Source organism: Salmo trutta, chromosome 4 (assembly GCF_901001165.1).
Source record: "Salmo trutta chromosome 4, fSalTru1.1, whole genome shotgun sequence".
NCBI classification, from domain to species: Eukaryota; Metazoa; Chordata; class Actinopteri; order Salmoniformes; family Salmonidae; genus Salmo; species Salmo trutta.
This window is the reverse complement of record NC_042960.1, coordinates 29,148,651-29,172,123: the sequence shown is the minus strand read 5'-3', so window position 1 is coordinate 29,172,123 and position 23,473 is coordinate 29,148,651. Positions and strand designations below refer to the sequence as shown.

At 43.1% G+C, this 23,473-nt stretch overlaps 1 protein-coding gene across 1 annotated transcript in view; it reads right to left on the bottom strand.

The window, feature by feature from the left end:
• LOC115192199 (myomegalin) overlaps nt 1-23,473 on the bottom strand; it is a 104,304-nt gene that overhangs the window by 59,296 nt on the left and 21,535 nt on the right. The window contains exon 4 of the mRNA XM_029750427.1: nt 8,903-9,013. Within this exon, the coding sequence (XP_029606287.1) occupies nt 8,903-9,013 (111 nt within the window). The remainder of the gene's footprint in view (nt 1-8,902; nt 9,014-23,473) is intronic.

The following is a 23,473-nucleotide window of genomic DNA, read 5'->3' as shown; positions in this document are numbered from 1 at the left end:
TTCTGGCCTATCCAGACAAATAATCGATTACCTCTTCCTATGAGCGAGTGAGCCCAGCTTGAGAGACGACAAATAAAACTGTGACAGTCTAGCCTCCAGAGAGTCCAGCTATTGTGAATTAATCTCGCTGTGATATTCTCAGCTGGATTCTCAAAATGACTGACAGCGCCCCCTGTCAGTCATCTAGTGTATATATAGTATATAATTGGTGAGCGCGTAGTAGACTCGTGGCTTGCTAGGTTGTTGTGGATGGGGATAGATAGTAGTAGCCTTGCACGAGCCGGAACATCTCAAAAGGCAGGTGCCCATCTTCTGTTTCTATAGCCTGAAGCAGCTTGATGTATAAGTACACCTCCTGGACAGGACGCTAGTCTATCGCAGAGCCTTACCCCCAATCTATCTCCTTAAAGCTGCCCTATGCAGAAATCGCTTCGTCATTTCCTTGTTGCTAAAATTCTAATAGTTTGCCTTATTTCAGATTATGTGACAAAACAAGCAAATATAGTGTAGAGAATCATTGTACCATCTAAACCGCTGTGAAATATATTTTGCATAACCAAAAACATTGTATTTTCAGCTGTTTGAAGATGGTGTACAAAACTGAATATAAAAGACACATTTTACAGAAACTAAACTTTAAGAACGGGAAGCATAGAAATTGCGCAAATAGAACAGATCCACAGCTTCTTAGACTTGCTTTCAATGAGAATGACAGATCTTTAATTTACGTTTCTATGTGAATTTGGTCGGGTCCCCTAAAAAGTGACATATTACAGCTTTAATGCTGAGTGCCATGCAGAGACGCATCGGGTCCCATTTTTAAAGTCTGGTATGACTCGGCCAGGGATCGACCTCACACCCTTCCAATCTCAGGGATACTGGTTCAGGGGGCGTAGGCCTTTTCATCAGAGACAAACTGCGTTTGGATTATCAGTGTGAGATTATTGATGGATGGATGGCATCCTATGGGTTAAACTGACAGTTTAACAACATCTCCAGTCAAACCATGTCTTCAGGGCGTCAGGTATCCTAGCGGTTAAGACTGTTGGGCTAGTAACCGAAAGGTTGCTGGTCCGAATCCCCGGGTTGACTAGGAGAAAAATCTTTCAATGTGCCCTTGTGCAAGGCACTTTAACCCTAGTTGTTTCTGTAAATTGCTCTGGGTGAAAGTGTCTGCTAAATGACTTAACATTTTTTTTTTTAATAAGTTGATGCACCAGAATTGTATGAGAGTTTACTCTGCCATGTATACAGGTATGAGAAGTCTGTCCCTTTTCTCATATTGGGCGACTTTTTCTGTGCTGAGGCTATATTGAGGGGGTGGACTGATTGGAGAACGGAACGTGGTGGATTACTCACACAACTCTCACGGAGAGTACCTGATGAGTGCAAACTGTTGCATTTTAAATGGAAGGAATTACAGCAACAATGACTTAACATGTGTATCATCAAAGGGGCTATCTGTTGTGGATTATATACTGGTCTCCCATGAGAACTTAGACTGGTTCAGTGACTTTGCTGTGACTATGAGCAGGGACCTCTTCACCCAGGCAGCATGTGCGTCTGCCATTGATCCATCAAGAGTGATCCCGGACCATTCGTGTCCCACATGCTCAATGGCTCTCCCAGTTCCAGCATTCACTCCCTCCCCATCCCACTGACCAATGAGACATGGAAGGTGCTACCATCACCAAATTCAACCTGTCCAGTATTCTAGAACATGTTATGACAAGTAATGTATGTGAAGCAGCATTGAATGGCTGTGTTGCCCAGCTGGAGGCCACAGTTGCTAATCAGCAGTCTATACTCCATTCTGTGATACAGTAAAGCAGGAGATGGGGGACCAGATCCCCCACAGGGACATTGTGATTAAGCCTGGCAGGTCTAATAAGAGAAGGAAGGTAAAAAAAAAAAAAAGCCTGGTGGTCAGATGAGTTCACCTTACTGTGGAAAAGGCACCACTGGTGGCATCAACAGGAGAACATTCAAGAACTAGAGACATCTGATCCAAAGGCTTTTTGGCAACATGTTAACAAACTTGGTGTGGCTAGTGAACGCCGACAGTTAATCCCCTGGGAAGTCCTAGGGCTCAAAGGAAACTTGCAATCATAATCACACTGTACTAGATACATGGAGAAATGACTTTGCCAGTCTGTTCCAAACAGCCCATCACAGTACAAAAAAAAGCCCCAGGACAGTGTTAGTGGCTCAAGGCACATTGGCTCTCCTTTAAATGAGCCAATTAGTGAGTCTGCTAAGAATGGTAGAGCATACGGCTAAGAATGGTAAAGCATACGGCTATGTTGGGTTACCTGTTGAAGTTTTGAAGAATTATAAGGCCAGAAACGTACTGTACAAGCTCTTTGGTTATTGCTTTGCTCTGGATATGTGGAAATATGGCGTCATCAACCCTATGCCCAAGTCAGGACACAAAAGGGTCCCAATGAACTGCTGTGTATAAACTATTTCTGTTTAACTGCATTTCCCACTGAGCTAAAACCAACAATATTAGAGCAGATGAGCAAAATGTTTTCAGAAAGAAACAAAGCTGCCTGGACCACATCCCCACCTTAACCACAATCATAGCTTCAAAGGAAGAAAAAAAATCCACTTTCTGTTCTTTCATAGATTTTTCTAAAGCCTTTTCTAAAGCCTTGACAGAAATATGTTATGGGACAAGTTGGGGCCAATTGGTCTAAATGGTAACGTCCTGAAATGGCTTATCTCCATGTATGATGATGTGAAATGTTGTGTTCAAGTCAATGGCTGCCTAACTGACTGATTTCCCGTTGACATTGGTAAGAAACAGGGATGCATTTTATCACCCAATCTGTTCTCAATGTATATTAATGATCACACTCTGGTCATCAAAGCGCTAGGAAAAGGTGTCTGTCTAAACGATTATTTTATATGCAGATGACATTGTATTGATCTCTGAACCTGAAGATGAGCTTCAATACATTTAAAAAATGGTTTTTAACTGGTGTGAACAATCAAAACTGAATATCAATGTAGACAAAACTAAGGTAGTACACTATAGGAGCTCAGCAGTGCCAGGTTCACCTTTTAGTTTCTCCTGTGGTCCTGACATATTATTAGATGTTGTCAGTGAGTACTTGGTATTTGTATTTGGGATTGATGATTATTAATGAGTTTTGGGATCATAATGTGTCTGTTAACCCTTTATATTCGTGGGTATTGGCCTATATGGATAGGGCTAAATTGAAATGTTTTTTTTTACATAAGAAATATGAAAAACACTTTGGAGATTATGGGAAAATGATTAGACTAAAGTTGAGGACACAACAGATCACCTGACACAAGACTGAATCCAAACATTTACTGTACATTTCGCCGCATTTGTTGTTAACAAACTCAAAAAATATCTGGATACATTCAGTAACATGATAAGAATATTCCTGGAAAATGTGGGGTAGGTGCAACATAAGACAAAACAATTACAAGGGTTTGAGTAAGAGGACTAACTAATGTCTCTAAGTGGCCACACACACACCTCTCCAAAGTGCGCACCTAAATCATTTCAGTGCACTTTTATGACTCAAAGAAGTGTCTTCAACTATAAGATGCTTTTTGGAGCTCTCCTAGCTGTGGCGTTGAGGAACTAGAGAAAGCACACTTACTGTTGTTGTTTTACGCAATCCAAAAACGTGCCATTACAAAATCACTATCTGGGCAGGTGGGCATCACTTGAAAGTTTGATCTATTGCCAACATGACTAGCTAAATTATAAAATAAGATCTTACAATGGAAGGCTTTCACAGGGCAATTTAGAGAAACTGGTCGTAATTTTGGTGCGCATAGAAAGGAGTCATCAAATCAAATTGTATTTGTCACATGCGCCGAATACAACAGGTGTAGACCTTACAATGAAATCCTTACTTACAAGCCCTTAACCAACAATGCAGTGTTAAGAAGAACAAAAAGTGTTAAGAAAGTATTTACTAAAATAAACTGAAGTAAAACATTTTTTTTAAATACTAATAATTAAGGAGCAACAATAAAATAACAGTAGCGAGGCTATATACAGGGGGTACAGGTACAGAGTAAATGTGTGGGGACACCAGTTAGTCGAGGTAATTGAGGTAATATGTACATGTACACTACCAGTCAAAGGTTTTAGAACACCTACTCATTCAAGGGTTTTTCTTTATTTTGACTATTTTCTACATTGTAGAATAATAGTGAAGACATCAAAACTATGAAAGAACACATATGGAATCATGTAGTAACCAAAAATGTGTATATTTTATATTTGAGATTCTTCAAATAGCCACCCTGTTAGGTTTTGATTATGTGGTAGGTGAAGGAGTCAAGCGCAGGAGAGCAGATATGTCCAAGGAGCGTCTTTTAATAGGCAAGTCCACAACAAAAAGACAGGTACAATACCAATAACAACGCCCACGACAAAAAGAGAATACAGTTACTCACGGAACGAGGAAAAAACAACGCTCCTCAAACTTATACACAATCAGTATATACGTGAAATAAACTGAGGCACAACCTCAACGAGCAACCTGAGACAAATAATGCAATTTTATCGCATGCACCGGTCAGTTAAGGAAACGGTTGGGAGTATAGGATGTAGGAGAGAGGAAATTGTGTGGAGTAGACTATGGTTTGGGCACACAGGTTTGAATGCCACATTGTGGATGATAGGGAGACATGAAACAGGTCTGTGTGATGAGTGTTTAGTGGAGGAAACGGTGGAGCATGTGCTGATATTTTGTTAACTGTATGACGTAGATAGGGAGAGATTGTGTGAAAGGGTTAGAGAGGCTGGACAGGGTTGGGGTGGTGTAGTGGGGAGGAAAGGGAAGGGAAGTGGTGTCTAGGGCTCTATTTCACTTTCTTCAGAGGAACATGTAGGTAGGCCGTGACTGGCCTCACAATTTAGTACAATAGGTGGAAGTGTATGCACCTTAAAAGTTGGGTGCGATCCACCAACCCAATCTCAAAGAAGAAGAAGAAGAAGAAGACAGACCTCTGGACTCATGACGGTTTACGGAGTGGAGGACTATGGGAAGTGGATGGACGCGAACAATAGCGGAAGCGGATGGTGAACAAAAATCTGATGGTGGTGGAAACAAGGACGAATGGACTATCGTATCTGGTAGGAGTACGATTTATAGAAAACAGATATATGCCTGACTTGGTGAATCCGTCCGAAATTTGTTGAAGAAATCTTTAGGTAAAGTGAAATTGGTAGTGCTGAGCGATTAGTGCTTACAGCTAATTTAATGGGGATCAAATACTTTTTTCCCTCACTGTAACAAGATAAAAATTGCTGATGCACAACCAAATTTCGAAATTGCACCTTGTGTATTCTACTATTCTAACTCTCAACAGTAAGAGTTCATAGTGGGGAAATTGATCCGCGGGCCTGATCTACGGAGAAGGGCACCTGTAAAGGGTGACATTTAAGGAGTTTCGAAAGAAGTCGCCATTGCTCTATTAAAGAATACAGCTGGAGTGGTCGATGCACAAAGGATGAATCATGTGGAGTTTGTCTGTTCTTGTGTTTTTTGATGTGGAGTTTCTCACTATCAGTGTGCAGCTGGGATAAGTATACTACCCTATCAGTGTTTATATACAGGCCTTTACAATGTATTATCTGCCAAAGTGAGAAGCCAAGGTGTGGGATATGTGGGGAAAACCACTATGAAGGTGAATGTGTAGCAGAAGAAAATGGCGAAGGAGCAAAGTGCTGTAACTGTAGTGGAGACCATGAAGTGAAGTCCTTGGAATGCCCGATTAGGGTGAAAGAGACTGAGATTGCCAAAATCAGAGCAGTTCAGAGAGTCTCCTATGTGTGGAAGCTGTCAAAGGGTAGAAAGATTGAGTATCTCGGAATGTCCAATGGTAGTGAATACCTGTAGGCCTACACTTCAGCATGAGTACTGCTAACAGGATCCAGAAATGCTTGATGTAAAGAAGATGATTTTTGTCTCTTTTATATCAATGGTGGTACATGGTACTGCTCAAGTTGAAAATAAGAAAAATCGACATCATTGTTTCTGCAGCTAAATGATATCTGGGATTAAAAGATTTCACATCTGAAGAGGTCCTTGGAGTACTGTCTAGAGCGGTCCCAGCCTCTCAGGCACCAGAGCCTGATTAGGGAAGTTTGAATTATGGAATGACTGAAGGAGTGGGAAGATTTTAGTTGATAATTGGTATTATATATTTTTTTAGGTTTTTGTGGATTAATGTTATTTTCCCCCTTCCTCTAACGTTTGTTTGCGGACCGGCATGATACCATAGAAGAAGAAGAAAAAGACTGATTTGCGCGTTAGGTAGTGATGGGAAACCGAGGCTTTCTGAAGCCTTTGGGGCTTTCACCAAATTGTGCCAAAAAACGGTTATTTACTCAGAGCTTTTAGCTCAATGCACATTAGTGAAATCTGCAGGTCAGCAATGAAAAGCAGCATTTTAGGTTTATATATACACACAGACAGGGCTGTGTGATTGACAGGTTCTGTTAACATTCAGAGACAGGTCTGAGACCTGCGGTCAGATGTAGTTATCATTATATGCTGGGACCTGCAGCATAAACAATCAACAGGAAGAGAGCTACAAACTACAGTGTGTACAGCAAACTGCCATAGGAGATACTTGGGCCTGGGATTTTACTGTTAACCATGATTACAGTATTCATTCATTCATTCATTCAACAACGTGACGAGCAAGACCCCATCATCTGGAGTTAAAAAGCCTATGCATTTTCATGTACAGTTGAAGTCGGAAGTTTACATACACCTTAGCCAAATACATTTAAACTCAGTTTTTCACAATTACTGACGTTTAATCCTAGCAAATATTCCCTGTCTTAAGTCAGTTAGGATCACCACTTTATTTTAAGAATGTGAAATGTCAGAATAATAGTAGAGAGAATTATTTATTTCAGCTTTATTTCTTTCATCACATTCCCAGTGGGTCAGAAGTTTACATACACTCAATTAGTATTTTTAAATTGTTTAACTTGGATCAAACGTTTTGGGGAGCCTTCCACAAGCTTCCCACAATAAGTTGGATGAATTTTGACCCATTCCTCCTGACAGAGCTGGTGCAACTGAGTCAGGTTTGTAGGCCTCCTTGCTAGCACACGCTTTTTCAGTTCTGCCCACAAATGTTCTATAGGATTGAGGCCAGGGCTTTGCGATGGCCACTCCAATACCTTTGTTGTCCTTAAGCCATTTTGCCACAACTTTGGAAGTATGCTTGGGGTCATTGTCCATTTGGAAGACCCATTTGCGACCAAGCTTTAACTTCCTGAATGATGACTTGAGATGTTGCTTCAATATATCCACAAAGTTTTCCTCCCTCATGATGCCATCAATTTTGTGAAGTGCACCAGTCCCTCCTGCAGCAAAGCACCACCACAACATGATGCTGCCACCGCCGTGCTTCACGGTTGGATGGTGTTCTTTGGCTTACAAGCCTCCCTCTTTTTCCTCCAAACATAACGATGGTCATTATGGCCAAAGAGTTCTATTTTTGTTTCATCAGACCAGAGGACATTTCTCCAAAAAGTACAATCTTCGTCCCCATGTGCAGTTGCAAACCGTAGTCTGGCTTTTTTATGCCGGTTATGGAGCAGTGGCTTCTTCCTTGCTGAGCGGCCTTTCAGGTTATGTCGATATAGGACTTGTTTTACTATGGATATAGATACTTTTGTACCTGTTTCCTCCAGCATCTTCACAAGGTCCTTTGCTGTTGTTCTAGGATTGATTTGCACTTTTCGCACCAAAGTACGTTCATCTCTAGGAGACAGAACACATCTCCTTCCTGAGCAGTATGACGGCTGCGTGGTCCCATGGTGTTTATACTTGCGTACTATTGTTTGTATAGATGAACGTGGTACCTTCAGGCATTTGAAAATTGCTCCCAAGGATGAACCAGACTTGTGGAGGTCTACATTTTTTTCTGAGGTCTTGGCTGATTTCTTTTGATTTTCCCATGATGTCAAACAAAGAGGCACTGGGTTTGAAGGTAGGCCTTGAAATACATCCACAGGTACACCTCCAATTGACTCAAATGATGTCAATTAGCCTATCAGAAGCTTCTAAAGCCATGACATAATTTTCTGGAAATTTCCAAGCTGTTTAAAGGCACAGTCAACTTAGTGTATGTAAACTTCTGACCCACTGGAATTGTGATACAGTGAATTATAAGTGAAATCATCTGTCTCTAAACAGTTGTTTGAAAAATTACTTGTTTCATGCACAAAGTAGATGTCCTAACCGACTTGCCAAAAATATAGTTTGTTAACAAGAAATTTGTGGAGTGGTTGAAAAATGAGTTTTAATGACTCCAACTTAAGTGTATGTAAACTTCTGACTTCAACTGTATGATGAACCTAGAGCATGCAGCAAAGACCAAAGACCAAAACTCTCTCACCCTCTTTCTCTGTCTCACACACACACACACACACACACACACACACACACACACACACACACACACACACACACACACACACACACCACACACACACACACACACACAACAGAAGCAGCACATGAAACTGCGACAAATGGCCACCTTCCCAATTCCTTTCCCCTGTCCCCTCCTGCACCCCTCTCCTCCACCCCTCCATGTCGCAGTAGGACCCTCTTGTGGACATCATCGCTGCTCCTACCCCCTCTCCCCTGTCTCTCGGTGCCCCCGTGAGACTCACCCTCTTGTGGACATTGTCATTGCTCCTACCCCCTCTCCCCTGTCCCTCTGTGCCCCAGTGAGGCTCAACCTCTTGTGGACATTTTCGCTGCTCTTTCCCCTTCTCCCCTGTCCCTCGGTGCCCCAGTGAGACTCAACCTCTTGTGGAAATCGCCACTGCTCCTACCCCCTCTCATATGTCCCTCGGTGCCCCAGTGAGACTCACCCTCTTGTGGACATCGTTACTGCTGTCCTCGTATTTCTGCTGGATCCTCTCCTCAAGGAAGTAGATCCGCAGCTTCAGGCTGAAGTTCTCCTTCTTCAGGTCTTTCAGGTGCTGAGAAATAGTGCGGTAACCGCGGAAACTGTTAGACATGGTGCCAGGTTTTTCACAGGGGGCAACAGAGCCCCCCATTCAGTCCTGCATCCTAAAGCAGCACTGAATAAAAACGTAATAACCTAAACAACAATAATTCAAAATCTATCAGTAGAATAGTAGTTGCTGTCTAACTGTAGGTCAACAACACTGATGTCCAACACACAATCAAGAATGAAGTGAATGACAATCACAACCGGAGTAGAGAGCTGCCTCCTCGTTTTTCAACATTGAGGAGGGGTTGTGGGGGGGGGGGGTGGCATGAGCAGTGGGGGGGAGGGAGTGTGTTGATAAAGAGTTGTGTCAGAGTTTCTTTTTTTAACACTGTGAAGTTGTCCCAGGATCTGACATGGGCTGGAGAGTGGCACAGACAGACCACAGACACAAGTGGTGTGCTGCTACTGTAGCTGATAGGGAAAACATACTGTATGCGACTACACTTGGGCAGCAGCCTTCAATTTGATCTGGAACTGTAATGGAAAGAAATAGGTTGCTAACTAGTTTGAGATCACATACTGTGTTGATCTAGGAGACAAGTTGATGGTTAGTGCTCTGCTATCCTCCCACCACTCTGTATCACCCAAAAGTTAGCCCCCACTGAACTAGGCACAACAGCTGCTTCCAAGAACCCCCAACACTCCACCTCATATCAGTAGACATACAGGCAGAAAAGGCAAAGCACCTAAACAAGTTGAACTGGAACCATAAATACTGAAACAACTCTATGCGTGCATGTATAGCTCCAATGAAGCATATGAGATATGAATATCAACACTTGACAACTACGGAGTGACTACATGCTTTGTGACCATAAGGGGGTGCTATAGCTCCACTCTCCTGCTCTGTTCACCTGAGTGAGTGGAAACACTGATATATAAAGTACCAGTCAAGAGTTTGGACACACCTACCCATTCAAGGGTTTTTCTTTATTTTTTATTATTTTTTACATTGTAGAATAATAGTGAAGACATCAAAATTATGAAATAACACATATGGAATCATGTAGTAACCAAACAAGTGTTACACAAATCAAAATACATGTTATATTTGCCTTGATGACAGCTTTGCACACTCTTGGCATTCTTTCAACCAGCTCCATGAGGTAGTCACCTGGAATACATTTCAATTAACAGGTGTGCCTTGTTAAAAGTTAATTTGTGGATTTTTTTTTCCTTCTTAATGCGTTTGAGCCAATCAGTTGTGTTGTGACAAGCAAAGAGAAACGACAGTCCATCATTACTTTAAGACATGAAGACAATATGGAAAATGTCTAAAGTTTCTTCAGGTGCAGTCAGAAAAAAAACATCAAGCGTTATGATGAAACTAGCACTCATGAGGACCGCCACAGGAAAGGAAGACCCAGAGTTACCTCTGCTGCAGAGGATAACTTCATTATAGTTACCAGCCTCAGAAATCGGCAATGAACTGCACCTCGGATGCAGATCAAATAAATGCTTCACAGAGTTCAAGTAACAGACACATCTTAACATCAACTGTTCAGAGGAGACTACGTGAATCACACCTTCATGGTTGAATTGCTGCAAAGAAACCACTACTAAAGGACACCAATAAGAAGAATAGACTTGCTTGGGCCAAGAAACACAAGCAATGGACATTAGACCGGTGGAAATATGTCCTTTGGTCTGATGAGTCCAGATTTGAGAATTTTGGTTCCAACCGCCGTGTCTTTGTGAGACGCAGAGTAGGTGAATGGATGATCTCCGCATGTGTGGTTCCCACTGTGAAGCATGGAGGAAGAGGAGGTGTGATGATGTGGGGGTGCTTTGCTGGTGACACTATCAGTGATTTATTTAGAATTAAAGGCACACTTAACCAGCATGGCTACCACAGCATTCTGCAGTGATATGCCATCCCATCTGGTTTTTAAACAGGACAATGACCCAAAACACACCTCCAGGCTGTGTAAGGGTTATTTAACCAAGAAGGAGAATGATGGAATGCTGCATCAGATGACCTTGCCTCCACAATCACCCGACCTCAACCCAATTGAGAGGGTTTGGGATGAGTTAGACCGCAGAGTGAAGGAAAAGCAGCCAACAAGTGCTCAGCAATTGTGGGAACTCCTTCAAGACTTTTGGAAAAGCATTCCTCATGAAGCTGGTTGAGAGAATGCCAAGAGTGTGCAAAGCTGACATAAAGGCAAAGTGTGGCTACTTTGATGAATTTAAAATCAAAACTATATTTTCATTTGTTTAATACTTTTTTGGTTACTACATGATTCCATGTCTTATTTCATAGTTTTGATGTCTTCCCTATTTTTCTACAATGTAGAAAATAGTAAAAATAAAGAGAAACCCTTGAATGAGTAGGTGTGTCCAAACTTTTGACTGGCACTGTATATATATGCCATTTAGCAGACACAAACCTTAACCAAACAAGACTGCAATGGCTAGGCCAGGCCAGTGACTGAGTAGCTGAGACACAAACAGGTCAAAGAATGATCATCGCCAGTGGTAACACTGTATTCCATCATATAGGTCAGTGTTTCCCAACTCCAGTCCTGGAGTACCCCCAATAGTACACATTTGTGTTTTACCCCTGGACAAACACACCTCATTCAACTCATCGAGGGCTTGGTGATTAGCTGACAAGTAGATCGAGGTATGTTTGTCAGGGCTACAGTAAAAATGTTTACTGTTGTGGGTACTAGAGGACTGGAGTTGGGAAACACTGAGTAGGTAGAGAACCCCAGGAGAGAACCCCAGTCCAGTCCAGGTAGCCGGCAGGTAGCAGCTAGCCTAGTGGTTAGAGCGTTGGGCCCGTAACCGAAAGGTTGCTAGATACAATCCCCGAGCTGACAAGGTAAAAATCAGTCATTCTGTCCCTGAACAAGGCAGTTAACCCACTGTTCCTACGCCACCATTTTAAATAAGAATTTGTCCTTAACTCACGTGTCTAGTTAAATAAAGGTTAAATAAAATATAAAAAACTAAGTATTCCAGCATACTGGATAGGCTACGGCAGAGCTGAAGAGAACAACAGTACACCCATAACCGATTACAACCCAATTAGGTCTCATTCAGAAGAAATCATTGAATTTATTCCCAAACGAGCTGCATGTGAAATGAAATCGTCCCTATTCTCTCACTGTACTTTCCCTTTCTGACGTCTGCTCATAGTCTAGTGGCTCTAGCACATCGGGAAAAAAGCACATCCAGACATTTTCCAGACTCCCGTACCAACTTCTAAATTGTACCCCACTGATTTATATTATTGGGGTGTATCTAACCATCCATTATTACAATCAGACTGGATTAAAGACGTGCAGATAAATATCTGGGTAGTGAAAGGTTCCTACGTCACACCAGCCACAGCTCATAAACATTTTCCAACGGTGACGTCCCTCGCCAAGCAGAGCCAAGCTGCATGCTGCGCATTTCCATGGTGCTTTAATTAGGATGTTGTTTTCAAACTGAATGTGCAACAAGAGACCAAGAACTAACCACAGAAGAGCTTGGGAGGAAGGAGAAGTAGAGGGAAGGGAAAAGGATCTTCGAGGAAGTAAAGTCGTGATGTGAGGGGCTATGGCTGTAACTCTACTTTGCTATAGCTTCACTCTCCTTTTCTGTTCACCTAAGTGAATGGAAACACTAATAAATAATACATATATATATGCAATTTAGCAGACACTTTTATCCAAATCGACTTACGTCGACTTATGTATGGGTGGCCGCAGCAGGAATCAAACCCACAAACGTTGGTGTTGCAAGCATCATGCTCAACCAATTGAGCCATTTAAAACTAGCTAGTTGAGTTTGTCCATCCTACTAAATTAGTTCTAAGATGTAATTCTGGAGGGCCAACACTAAAAGTAGAATGACACAACCACCTGAATATGAACCAAATAAAGTCAGACCACACAGCACTGGAAGAGAGGATCCTGAGGTAACAAACACTTTTCACTCCAAATCCTCATCATTAAATGAGTTATAGTCTGATGTGGAATTTTCCAAACTGCCAATATATCTGCAATAATATGCAAAAGGCAATGTGTGCTACTGTTCTCACACTGTTAACAAAAACACCAGTTAATAATATCAAGCAATGTTTAACAACCATGTAAAATACTCAAAGAAAATAATCAAAGAAAATTATGTTTATTTCAATTTGTCCAATCTTACACCGCAAGGCTCATAATTATGCGTATAAAAATTGGGCTGACAAGCATAAATGCCACTGTTCTGTTTGTAGATTATCTACAAGGGATATAAATCAAGCAGAAAATGTTCAATTTCACTGTATCCAGGGAAACAAATGCCAAGGCAACCGTACTGACTTCAGAGGCACGGTGGTGATCTGCTCTCTATTTACTGTGATGTAATGTAAATGTCATGTCATACAGTATATGTGACAGAGAGGGAGAAGCGTATATCCATGTACACGGGTAAGATAATATAGCTAGCTACATTTTCAGATATTAAACATTTTTAATTTTGTCAGAAAGTTATTTTAATTTCAAATTAAAGCGTACTGTGAGCTAGCTAGTTAACGTTAGCTTCCTGGTTAGTTTGACTTGATTTTATTTTTACATGGACAGTGCACATTAATCAACGTTTCAGTAAAAGTGCCGGTTTTAGCCAGCCGGCTAATTTTCAACCGCAGAGCCTGGGCAGGTTATTAAAAACAATTACAATATAGACAATCATTGAGCAGTGAGCACACTCAGAGCAACATAGGACAAGCAAGACGTAGCATACAGACAGAGCAACATAGAACAAAAAGCAACAAGACAAAATCCATAAAAGTAACAAAGTGTTTCCACACCTCACAAGCTACAGACAACAGACAGCATGGAAAGCGGCAATACACAGCTAGGGATAATGTTCACAGATCTGATTGACCTTTAGCCATGTCTTCATGCTTTTTGTGAAAGTGTGATAGGTGGTGCAGTTGTGTGTGTCTGATGGCAGTGTATTCCAGACATGGAAAGCTCTCACAGAGAAAGCGGATTTACTAAAGGTGCTTTTCCTTAAGGGAACTATACAGTCACCTCTCATGGCAGACCTTGTGGATCTGCTGCCATATGTTTGGGTTTTCTGTTTAACAAAAATACTGAGTGGAGGGGGAGCCAGGCCATTTAGGATCTTGAATACAAGACATGCACAAGATTTTCCCAACTCAGGAACTCATGCTTTCTGAGGATGTAACAGTGATGATGGCTATTGGGCTTCCTATCAAGCACTTTGAGAGCCTGTTTGTAGACAGACTGAATAGGTTTTAATGTTGTACAGCAAGCTTGGGCTAGTCAAGCAGTATGTTAAGTGGGGGAGTATCATAGATTTGAAGTCTAGTTTTGCTACCTCTGTAGTCAATTTCATATAAATCGGAAATTAGCTAGATTAAATTTGGTTATTTGAATGACCTTTTTCACATGCTTTTTAAAAGAGAGGTTGGAATCAAGTATGATGCCAAGGTACTTAAAATCAGATTCCACCTGGAGCTTCTCCCCTGACACATAGACATCTGGCTCAGTAGCATCTGTTGCCCTCTTTGTGAAGAACATGCAGACAGTTTTTTTCACATTGAGATGCAAACACGAGTCACTGAGCCACTTTGTAACCGGGACCATTACAGTAGTGAGTTCTTGTGCAGCTTGTTGTTTGCTCTTTGCATGCACATATATCACTGTATCATCTGCATACATTTGAACTTCAGACCCAGTACAGACAGAAGACAGATCATTAATGTACAGGCTGAACAGGAGGGGCCCCAGTATTGACCCTTGGGGCACGCCCACATCATAGCTAAGAGTGATCAGAGTTACTGATCTGTGTAGTAATATTATTCCTATCTCAAAGCCATTTGCATTGCTAGTTATAGCCTAATGTTAGCTAACTAGCTAACATTTAACCTGGTTGGTTAGGTACCTGCAGATTCATGCAGGGTAGTAATGTTATGAGTTGGGATTATGGTTAATTGTTTAGCAAGCTAGCTACATGTCTAAACAAAAGACTCCACTATACAAGTAACCATTTCTCTACACCTTCTGTATCCTGTGCATGTGACAATTTTTATTTTATTTTATTGGATATAGTATGTGTTTACCAGAGACGGTAATGTGAAGAACATGACCTGCACCAAAGTCAAATTAGGATATAACGTTTATCTCGTTGGCCTGTGTCCAAGTTATAAAATTCTCCGGTAGAATACCCTGCTTTTATTTCATCACACTCACAGCCGTAAGCTATTTTCTGTAATTGGCTCACCATTAACGTGTAAATAATGATCTTGTTGTGAGTTTATTTTCATGTAATTAAGACAAATGAGCTAAAGTGAAGACGTTGTCAGCTATATGATATGGTCATTATTTGAACTGGCTAGCCAGCTAACAAGCTAGAAACTAACCAAAACATTTGCTTTTAGTTGCCTGGTATGTTAGATTGGCATATACTAAATTCATTTTTAAATGGGTCGGTTTATTGGTGTTGAAATACTGTAAGGGGAGCAGAGAAGTCAGGCGCAGGAGTGCAAAAACTGTGTTTACAACGGAGCAGTTTAATAATAAAAACCACCGGAATCAGAACAAACAATCAATGGGTACAAAACACAGTTGCACACCAGATAAACGTGCACAAGCACTTACAATAAACAATTCCGGACAAGGACATGGGGGGGGGTTGAACAGAGGGTTAAATACACAACATGTAATGATGGAATTGAAACCAGGTGTGTGGGAAGACAAGACAAAACTAATGGAAAATGAAAAGTAGATCGATGATGGCTAGAAGACCGGCGACGCCGACCGCCGAACACCACCCGAACAAAAAGAGGAACCAACTTCGGGGGAAGTCGTGACAAATACACTAGTTATGCTATTTCGGACCACCAGGCTGCTGATGTCATGCAGCCCGTAGTTTTTGTATTTATACTTTTTCATAATGACAAGAAGTTTTATGTCGGACGACAACAGAATGTTCATGATGTCACTGCGACAACTGTCGATAGACGTAATATAAACCAGCCTTAAGTCTTGAAATCTTTGGTTGTTTAGTATATGGCGTCACATGTGAATTCTTAATGAGATGCGTGGAGCTAAGGCTTAAGAGGGTGTGAACGATGCTGAATGGGTGTAGACAAAGAAGAGCTCTCCTAGTAGGTTCACCAAAACGTTCAAGGGTCATTTTCTCAAAAGTATTTCAAGTTTATCAACTTTCAAAGCAGAATTACTTTCCCATTGTTCCTCAACTGTAGTGTATGATATACCATTTTCTAGGTGAGTCTCTACTTTCATCCAATGTAAAAAAAAATACCATTTCAAATTTTGCTACACAAGACCGAATCCAGCCCGTCGGTCACATGAGTATGTATGCTTGAATGGGTGCAGTACAGACAGAAAATATTTGAATTGAGCTAATTAACTTAAAGTGTAGCATTAACAAATAGTATATAACATTGTACACAATAGTCCCTCAACTTGTCAGGAACTGCCTCCCTACCTTGCGCCTCCCTCACTACAGTCTCTATACCCTAGGACACCGGCGCGAGGATGAGCGACTTGGGGATGATGGATCCAAGTGGCCGATCCTCACTGGAGCTATGGGAACTGGCGAGACAGGGCATCCAGCTTCACGTTCTTAGACCCCTGGTGGTAAGATACCGTGAATCTGAACCGAGTGAAGAAAAGAGCCCAACGAGCCTGTCGGGATTGAGGTGTTTAGCCTCCTGGATGTAGGCCAGGTTCTTGTGGACCGTCCAAACCGTAAAAGCATGTTCCGAACCCGCCAACCAGTACTGCCACTCCTCCAAAGCCAGTTTGACCACAAGCATCTCCCAATTGCCGACATCATAGTTCCTCTCCGCTGGAGTGAGACGTCTGGAGAAGGCACGAGGGTGAAGAGTTTGGTCTTTAGCCAAGCACTGAGACAGAACCGCACCCATGCCAACGTCAGAGGCATCCACCCCTACCACAAAGGGAAGAGAAGGATCCACATGAACTAGAATGGGTGCAGAAGAAAACCGACAGAAGATGAGAATGTCATCCAGGTATACAAAGACGAACTGGTGAAGGAAGTCACGCAGCACGTCATTAACCTGGGCCTGGAAAACAGCTGGAGCATTAGTAAGTCCAAACAACATGACATGGTACTCATAATATCCATTAGGAGTGTTGAACGCTGTCTTCCACTCGTCTCCCTGTCTGACTCGCAGAAGTCCAATTTTAAAAAAAACGTAGCTCCCTGGAGTGGTGAGTTGCTCGTTAATCCTGCGCCTTCTCTCCAGAGCGGAAACCTGGTGCGTCCCAATTGCGTCGGCTCCTCTGAAGGATATGAAGGGGAACCAGAGCCGAATTGAGAACTCTGACGAGGTACAGAACAAGCAGGCGCAGCATAGGGCAGTGGGACACCCAAAGAATCTACTCCCTCAGCGGGACCCGAAACACTGGAGACCACTTGGAATCCCTCCGTCCTCTCACGACGACGTTCCCAGAGCCGGTTGTCAATCCGGATGGCCAGAACGATGAGCTCATCTAGAGTGTCAGAGTTGTCCCGGGAAGCCAGTTCATCCTTGAGAACCTCGCTGAGTCCGTTCAGAAAGGCTGAATGAAGAGTGGGCACAAGAGTTCTTAAATCATCCGACAATGCCTGCAGCCACGCCTCATGGCGGCCAATCACAGTTCCATGGTGGGTGACAGCCGACCGTAAAGGGTGGAGTTCAGCATGTTCCTTGGACGACTGAGAAATCTCTGCTGGGTCCATTGTTGGCTTAGATCTCCTGTTACAATGATGCTTGTACGAACTCGAACCCAGTCACTGAGAAACACAGCAAGCAGAGGTAAACGTAAATTCAGCTCTTTACTTAGTCTTGACAAAAACAAGGCAACAGCACAAGAGTGCACTAAACAAAACATAAGACCTGAGCACAGATACAAGCAACAGAGGAACCTAAATAGCAAGGCAACCAGGTGAACAGAGAAGGTAATCAAAACCAGGTGAAACCAATAAGTAATAATTACGGTAACCTGGAAACTAGAACACAAGGCAAGGTTGCCCTCCAGCAGTAACCCATGGGAAGAAAAAAAAAACGGAACCTGTGACAGCACTCTGAATCAGTAACCCCAATGCAATGCAATATGTGCAGATCCTTACGGGCTATACGTACATATAATCCATCATTGATCCAATACCAGCTAGATCAACCATTTCTTCACTGCCTCAATCTGTCAGTCGACTTCTGTTGCCATGGTAACACGGGGACGTCACCGAGAGGGTGAGGGGTGGATATCGTCTTTCAATTTCTACTTCTCCCCCTCTCTCATCAAGCATCATGCCCCCTCCCTATCTCTTCCCTAGTCCTCCCTCTCTCCATCTATCCCTCTCGCCATCCTTTTCTCTGTTAAATCCATCCCAGATGAGGAGGCAGAGCAGGGTGCCAGTGGTATGTGAGTGGAGGATGAAGTAGTGTAACGTTGGTGAGTGGGGGGAAAGGCGGTAGGAGGGGGGCTCTCTCCCTGTGCCAGCCTCCCATCAGGGGTGCGTACACTTTCCAGCCTGCCTGACAACCCCACTGTGCTCCAAAAAGAGCCCCTACGGCACATCACCTTCCTTGCTCGCAATGACGACCAGAAAAACAGACCCAATCAAACACTAACCCATATGCTGCTGCCCACAACCCCTGCAACACAACATCTATAGCTCTCACACATACACACTCCCACACACCCACACACCCACACACACTGAGCCTAGATGGTGGCAGAACACAGCGGTGGTGGAAAAGAGCGGGTCACACGCTAGGGCTTAGGGAGCCATCGCCGCCGCAGGCATTGTTTGGTTACAGGCATCGCTGCGTTTCCATGGGTATTTACAGTACTTCTACATTTGTTGTTTGGGCTTAATTATGCCAAGTGGGAAAGAGGTACGAATAAAACAGGATTTATACAAACCCAGAAAACACAAACACTTGGTATCTGGATGCTGTAGTTCATACGACCAGAGACTGATGCTAGGTTAAAGAGGCTATTGGCTGCTCTTACTTGTTAGAATTACTGCTTCTCTCTGAGTAGAACACACACAGCTGATGTCATGTATTTTGTAGGGGGAAGAGAGTAATCAATAGTGTAACTAATGCAGGGCAGCATGGTCTCACAACATCTTCTGTAGCTGGATACTAACCTACTGGGTGTAATCAATGAATGGAGAAGTCCACCTCTCTGTCGACGCCACATTAACCTCATGCTTTATATCAACCCCCTGCTAGGTACTGGATGGCGTATTCTCACCAGGTGGAACTCAGATGTACCAGACCGTACTATTTACTGAACGGGTGACTTAATAAACTGGAACCGAATCCGGACTCATGGAGTGTTCTTTGGCCTGGGATCAGTAGTTTCAGCGCCGGTCTTCCTGACCCAGGCTGTCTGTGATACCCGACCCCCGGACGTGAACCTTTCCCTGGGCAGACTGTGACGGATGGCCCCTAGCCTGGAGCTCTGGTCAATAGCGCAGAGTGATACTCCCAGAGAGGGCAGCAGTGCCCTGACTCAGGCAGCTGATGTAGCTAACACTACGGCTACTGGGTAGGGACTAGACAGGAAAGGAACGCTGCCAGCTCAGTTCTGGGCAAATGGACCCTGCCTGTGTGCATCTGGGAATTTCAAGATTGTCACACGATTAGACAGACGAAAGGGACAACAAGCGGATGAGAGAGTTACTTGTCTGCGTGTGTGTCTGTGTAAGGGTGGTGTATGAGTGTGTGTGTATAAAAGAGAGCGAGAGGGAGGGAGATAGAGAGAGGCTGAGGCCAACGTGGACTAGTATGGACACAGATCTGACATACCACACCCTTTATTTACCGCTCCTTCCATCCACTCTTTCATAACGCCCCCTCCATTCAGAGGTGTGACTGCTGTGAGTCAGCCAGACAGGAAATTACCTAAGTCTAGGAGGGAGGGAAAGGGGGGGCACTCAACATCAATGCTAAGATTAAATCAGAAAATTTGGGGATTGGGAGGTTAGAGTTAGAGGGAGAGAGAGAGAGAGAGAGAGAGAGAGAAAGAGAGAGAGAGGAGAGAGAAAGAAAGAGCTAAGTACCACTCCATTCCATTAAGATTTGTTTCACCAGATGAGGCCTGGGAGCCAAACAGAGAGGAGTATGGGAGGAGGGGGGGTTGGGCAGACGAGGGGGGATATGTTACCTTCATCACAAACTCACTTGCAGAACAAAAGGATGACTAGTGTACTTAAGAAGAAGTTAAAGACCACATCTTCAAATCCTAGAAACATCTGATTGAGCTCCTCCATCTCTGCATCTCCTCCACTCAATCATCCCCCTCCATATATAGTCATGCATCATCTGTCTGTAGTAATGGCGAGTAGGGAGGACAATAGGCACTTCCAGAGGAGAGAGAGTGACTCCATCAATGAATCAAGTAAGAAAACAAATAGAGCTTCGATGGCTCTCTGATGGCCTAGTTGAGGAATTCCCTCAAGAGTCATTTTAGCTGTAGACACAATGCAACTGAGAGTGATTAGGAAGCCATTTTAGGTCAATTATCCAGGCAATATTTTCAGTCGTCCCTTTAGACGGTAGCAGTAGCCTTTCTTTTCACCTTCTCTCTTTTCCTGACAGATCACAGATCATATCAATACAGGGGTGAATAAAGAGACAGACATATCCCCCCCCCCCCACCTCCGTGGCCAACCATTCTGACAACCTCCATCACACCAACACATAGTAATCCATCATATATGAATCAGAGGAGCTGATTCCCTGTCTCTCCTGCTGCTCCAATCAATAGCTTCCTGTGTCAATCTCAGTCCACAAATGAACCTTTCTGAGCCTCCGCCTCCACACACACCTCACCCCAGCTCCCCTTACTCTCCACCGGGAGGCAGGATCAGAGAGAGGAGGGTGGGAGGGAGAGACAGAGACAAATACATAGGGAGAAGATGAGGTAATATGGTGAGTGAGAGAAAAAGAAAAAGAGCGAGAGAGAGAAAGAGAGAGAGCAACATTTATGATAGAGAGAGAAAGAGAGAAGGAGGGAGAAAGAGATAGAGAGCGAGAGTGAGAGGATGAGCTAACCATTTGTAGTTACATGCTGCTGCTGTGCTGTGCTGTCTGCTGACTATTAGCTGTCTGATTGGAAAAGGCTTGATTTCTGCTGGAGCGTCAGGAAATTATCCCACTAAGCTACTCTTTCGCTAGGTCATCTTTTGCTAAGTCTGAGGGTCGAAACAGGATATATAAGTACAAGGTGAACACACACACACACACACACACACACACACACACCCTTACCCTACTAACTCTAACATGTTATTTTAAAATGGAGTTGACTACATCACAATCTTTCAGACTAGACAGTCAATAGCTGCTCTTCTAATTTATGACAGTTCATCTACACAGTCCGTGCTGTTACGTTCAACTAAATACTTTCCATAGGTTTGTGTAAGCAACCCTAAACACATTGCACGTAATCATAAAAGCATGCATTTCATGTTACAGGGAAAGGTCTGCTTTGTGGAAAAGTGCCGCTGTTCCCAGAGCCATATTTCACAGAGTAAATCTGTCTCTGATTCAGTGTGTTTATGGAGGGTCTAAATTATGGTATCGAGTTCTCTCCAAACCACTGCCAACTGTCATGAACCCTCCCACCGGCCGCTTTTGTCTCTCGCAGACGTGTAACCCAATCTTTCCCAGAGTTTCTCTCTCTTCGCTTGAATTCATTTCAGCCGAACAGGGAGAACAGTTTTGAAAAAACAAACATAAACTGATTGAACAAAATGATGTGTTTTCGCCCCAAATAGAAATCGGAGGTAGGAAACGCCGCCGGCGGAACAGTTTTGTGAATGAAGCCCAGCTGACAAACAGAACAGACAGGGATGGGGTACCAGGGCCATAAACATTTACCTGTGCGTGTATATAGGTGTGTGTGTGACTGTGTGTCAAATAAAATAACATTTGTCACATGCGCCGAATACAACAGGTGTAGTACAGTGAAATGCTTACTTACAAGCCCTTAACCAACAATGCAGTTTTAAGAAAAACAAGAGTTAAGAAAATATTTACTAAATAAACTAAAGTAAAAAATAAATAAAAAGTAACACAATAAAATAACATTAACGAGGCTATATATACAGTGGGTACCGGTACCAAGTCAATGTGCAGGGGTACAGGTTAGTTGAGGTCATTGAGGTAATATGTACATAAAGTGACATAGATAATAAACAGATAGAAGCAGCAGCGTAAAAAAAGTGTGTGCACGCGTGCGTGTGAGTGAACGTGTGTGTGTCAGACTGCGGTTGAACACACAAACCAAGTAGAAACTGTGCTTCTCATTGAAGAGTGCAATGCCCAATAGGTCCAAGAGATGGCAACAGGAGAGAGATGGCAACAGGTGGTACTGTATGGTGGCATATGGTGGGTACGACAGTGTTACCCCTGTAATTAGCATGGTGAACAAACACATTTACGCTGTAAACACCTTCTCTGATCAACATGCGTGTTAGCACGACAACATGTGTGGCTTGTGTTGTGTGTGACGAGACAGGAGGGTTGTAAATGCTAAAACATGTAAACCCATGAAGAGCCTGGCTGAACTTGACCTCGGTGGTGTCTGAAATGGATGGGCTGTATGTATGCATATGTTTAAGATACTGTGCAGAGTATGCCATGTAATGTACAGTATGAAAAGGTCTACTAGTATAGCACTGATGTCAGATTCATCATGGATCAATGGACGGATGGATGAATGAATATATGACGTGTGCTGTGATGTAATCATGTGTTCTTTTTGAAGTGATGCCAAAGACTAATTTCCATCTTCGGATGGACAGTCAGTGAAGTCACATAATATTTTACTCTATTGTATTCTACAGTACTCTACAGTAATGCATGCGTGGACACGTGTCCAGTATCTATCTGATGTATACTATATGTGTGTGTGTGTGTGTGTGTGTGTGTGTGTGTGTGTGTGTGTGTGTGTGTGTGTGTGTGTGTGTGTGTGTGTGTGCTGGAACCATGCCCTCCTTTATTGTCTATGCAAATAAATCAAAGGGACACAGAGCTGTGCCCGAGGGCCCCATTGACTGCACTGAACCATCAGTTGGCAGGATGGGACTGTAACGTTACTGTGTAAAGGGGCCTGGGGTGAGCGGAGGGAGAGGGTGGAATAGTAGGGGGGGTTAGGAGGGTTAGAGGCACGGTCTCTGCTCCCATTATTTTCCATAAAGGGCACATCTGTAGAACTCAATGACTGAACTACGCACACGCACACACCTAACCACAGCATTCAAACAATAAAAGACTCAAGTTTATTGTTAGGAAGGATCAAAGCTTTGCCGATCCCTATAAATGTTAAGGGAATCTCTTCCTCTGTGTGTCTTTCGCTGAGCTGTGTTCACTAACATCAAGCCTCTCTCGGTCTGTCTTTCTGGGAGCTGCGGTTCACTAACATTA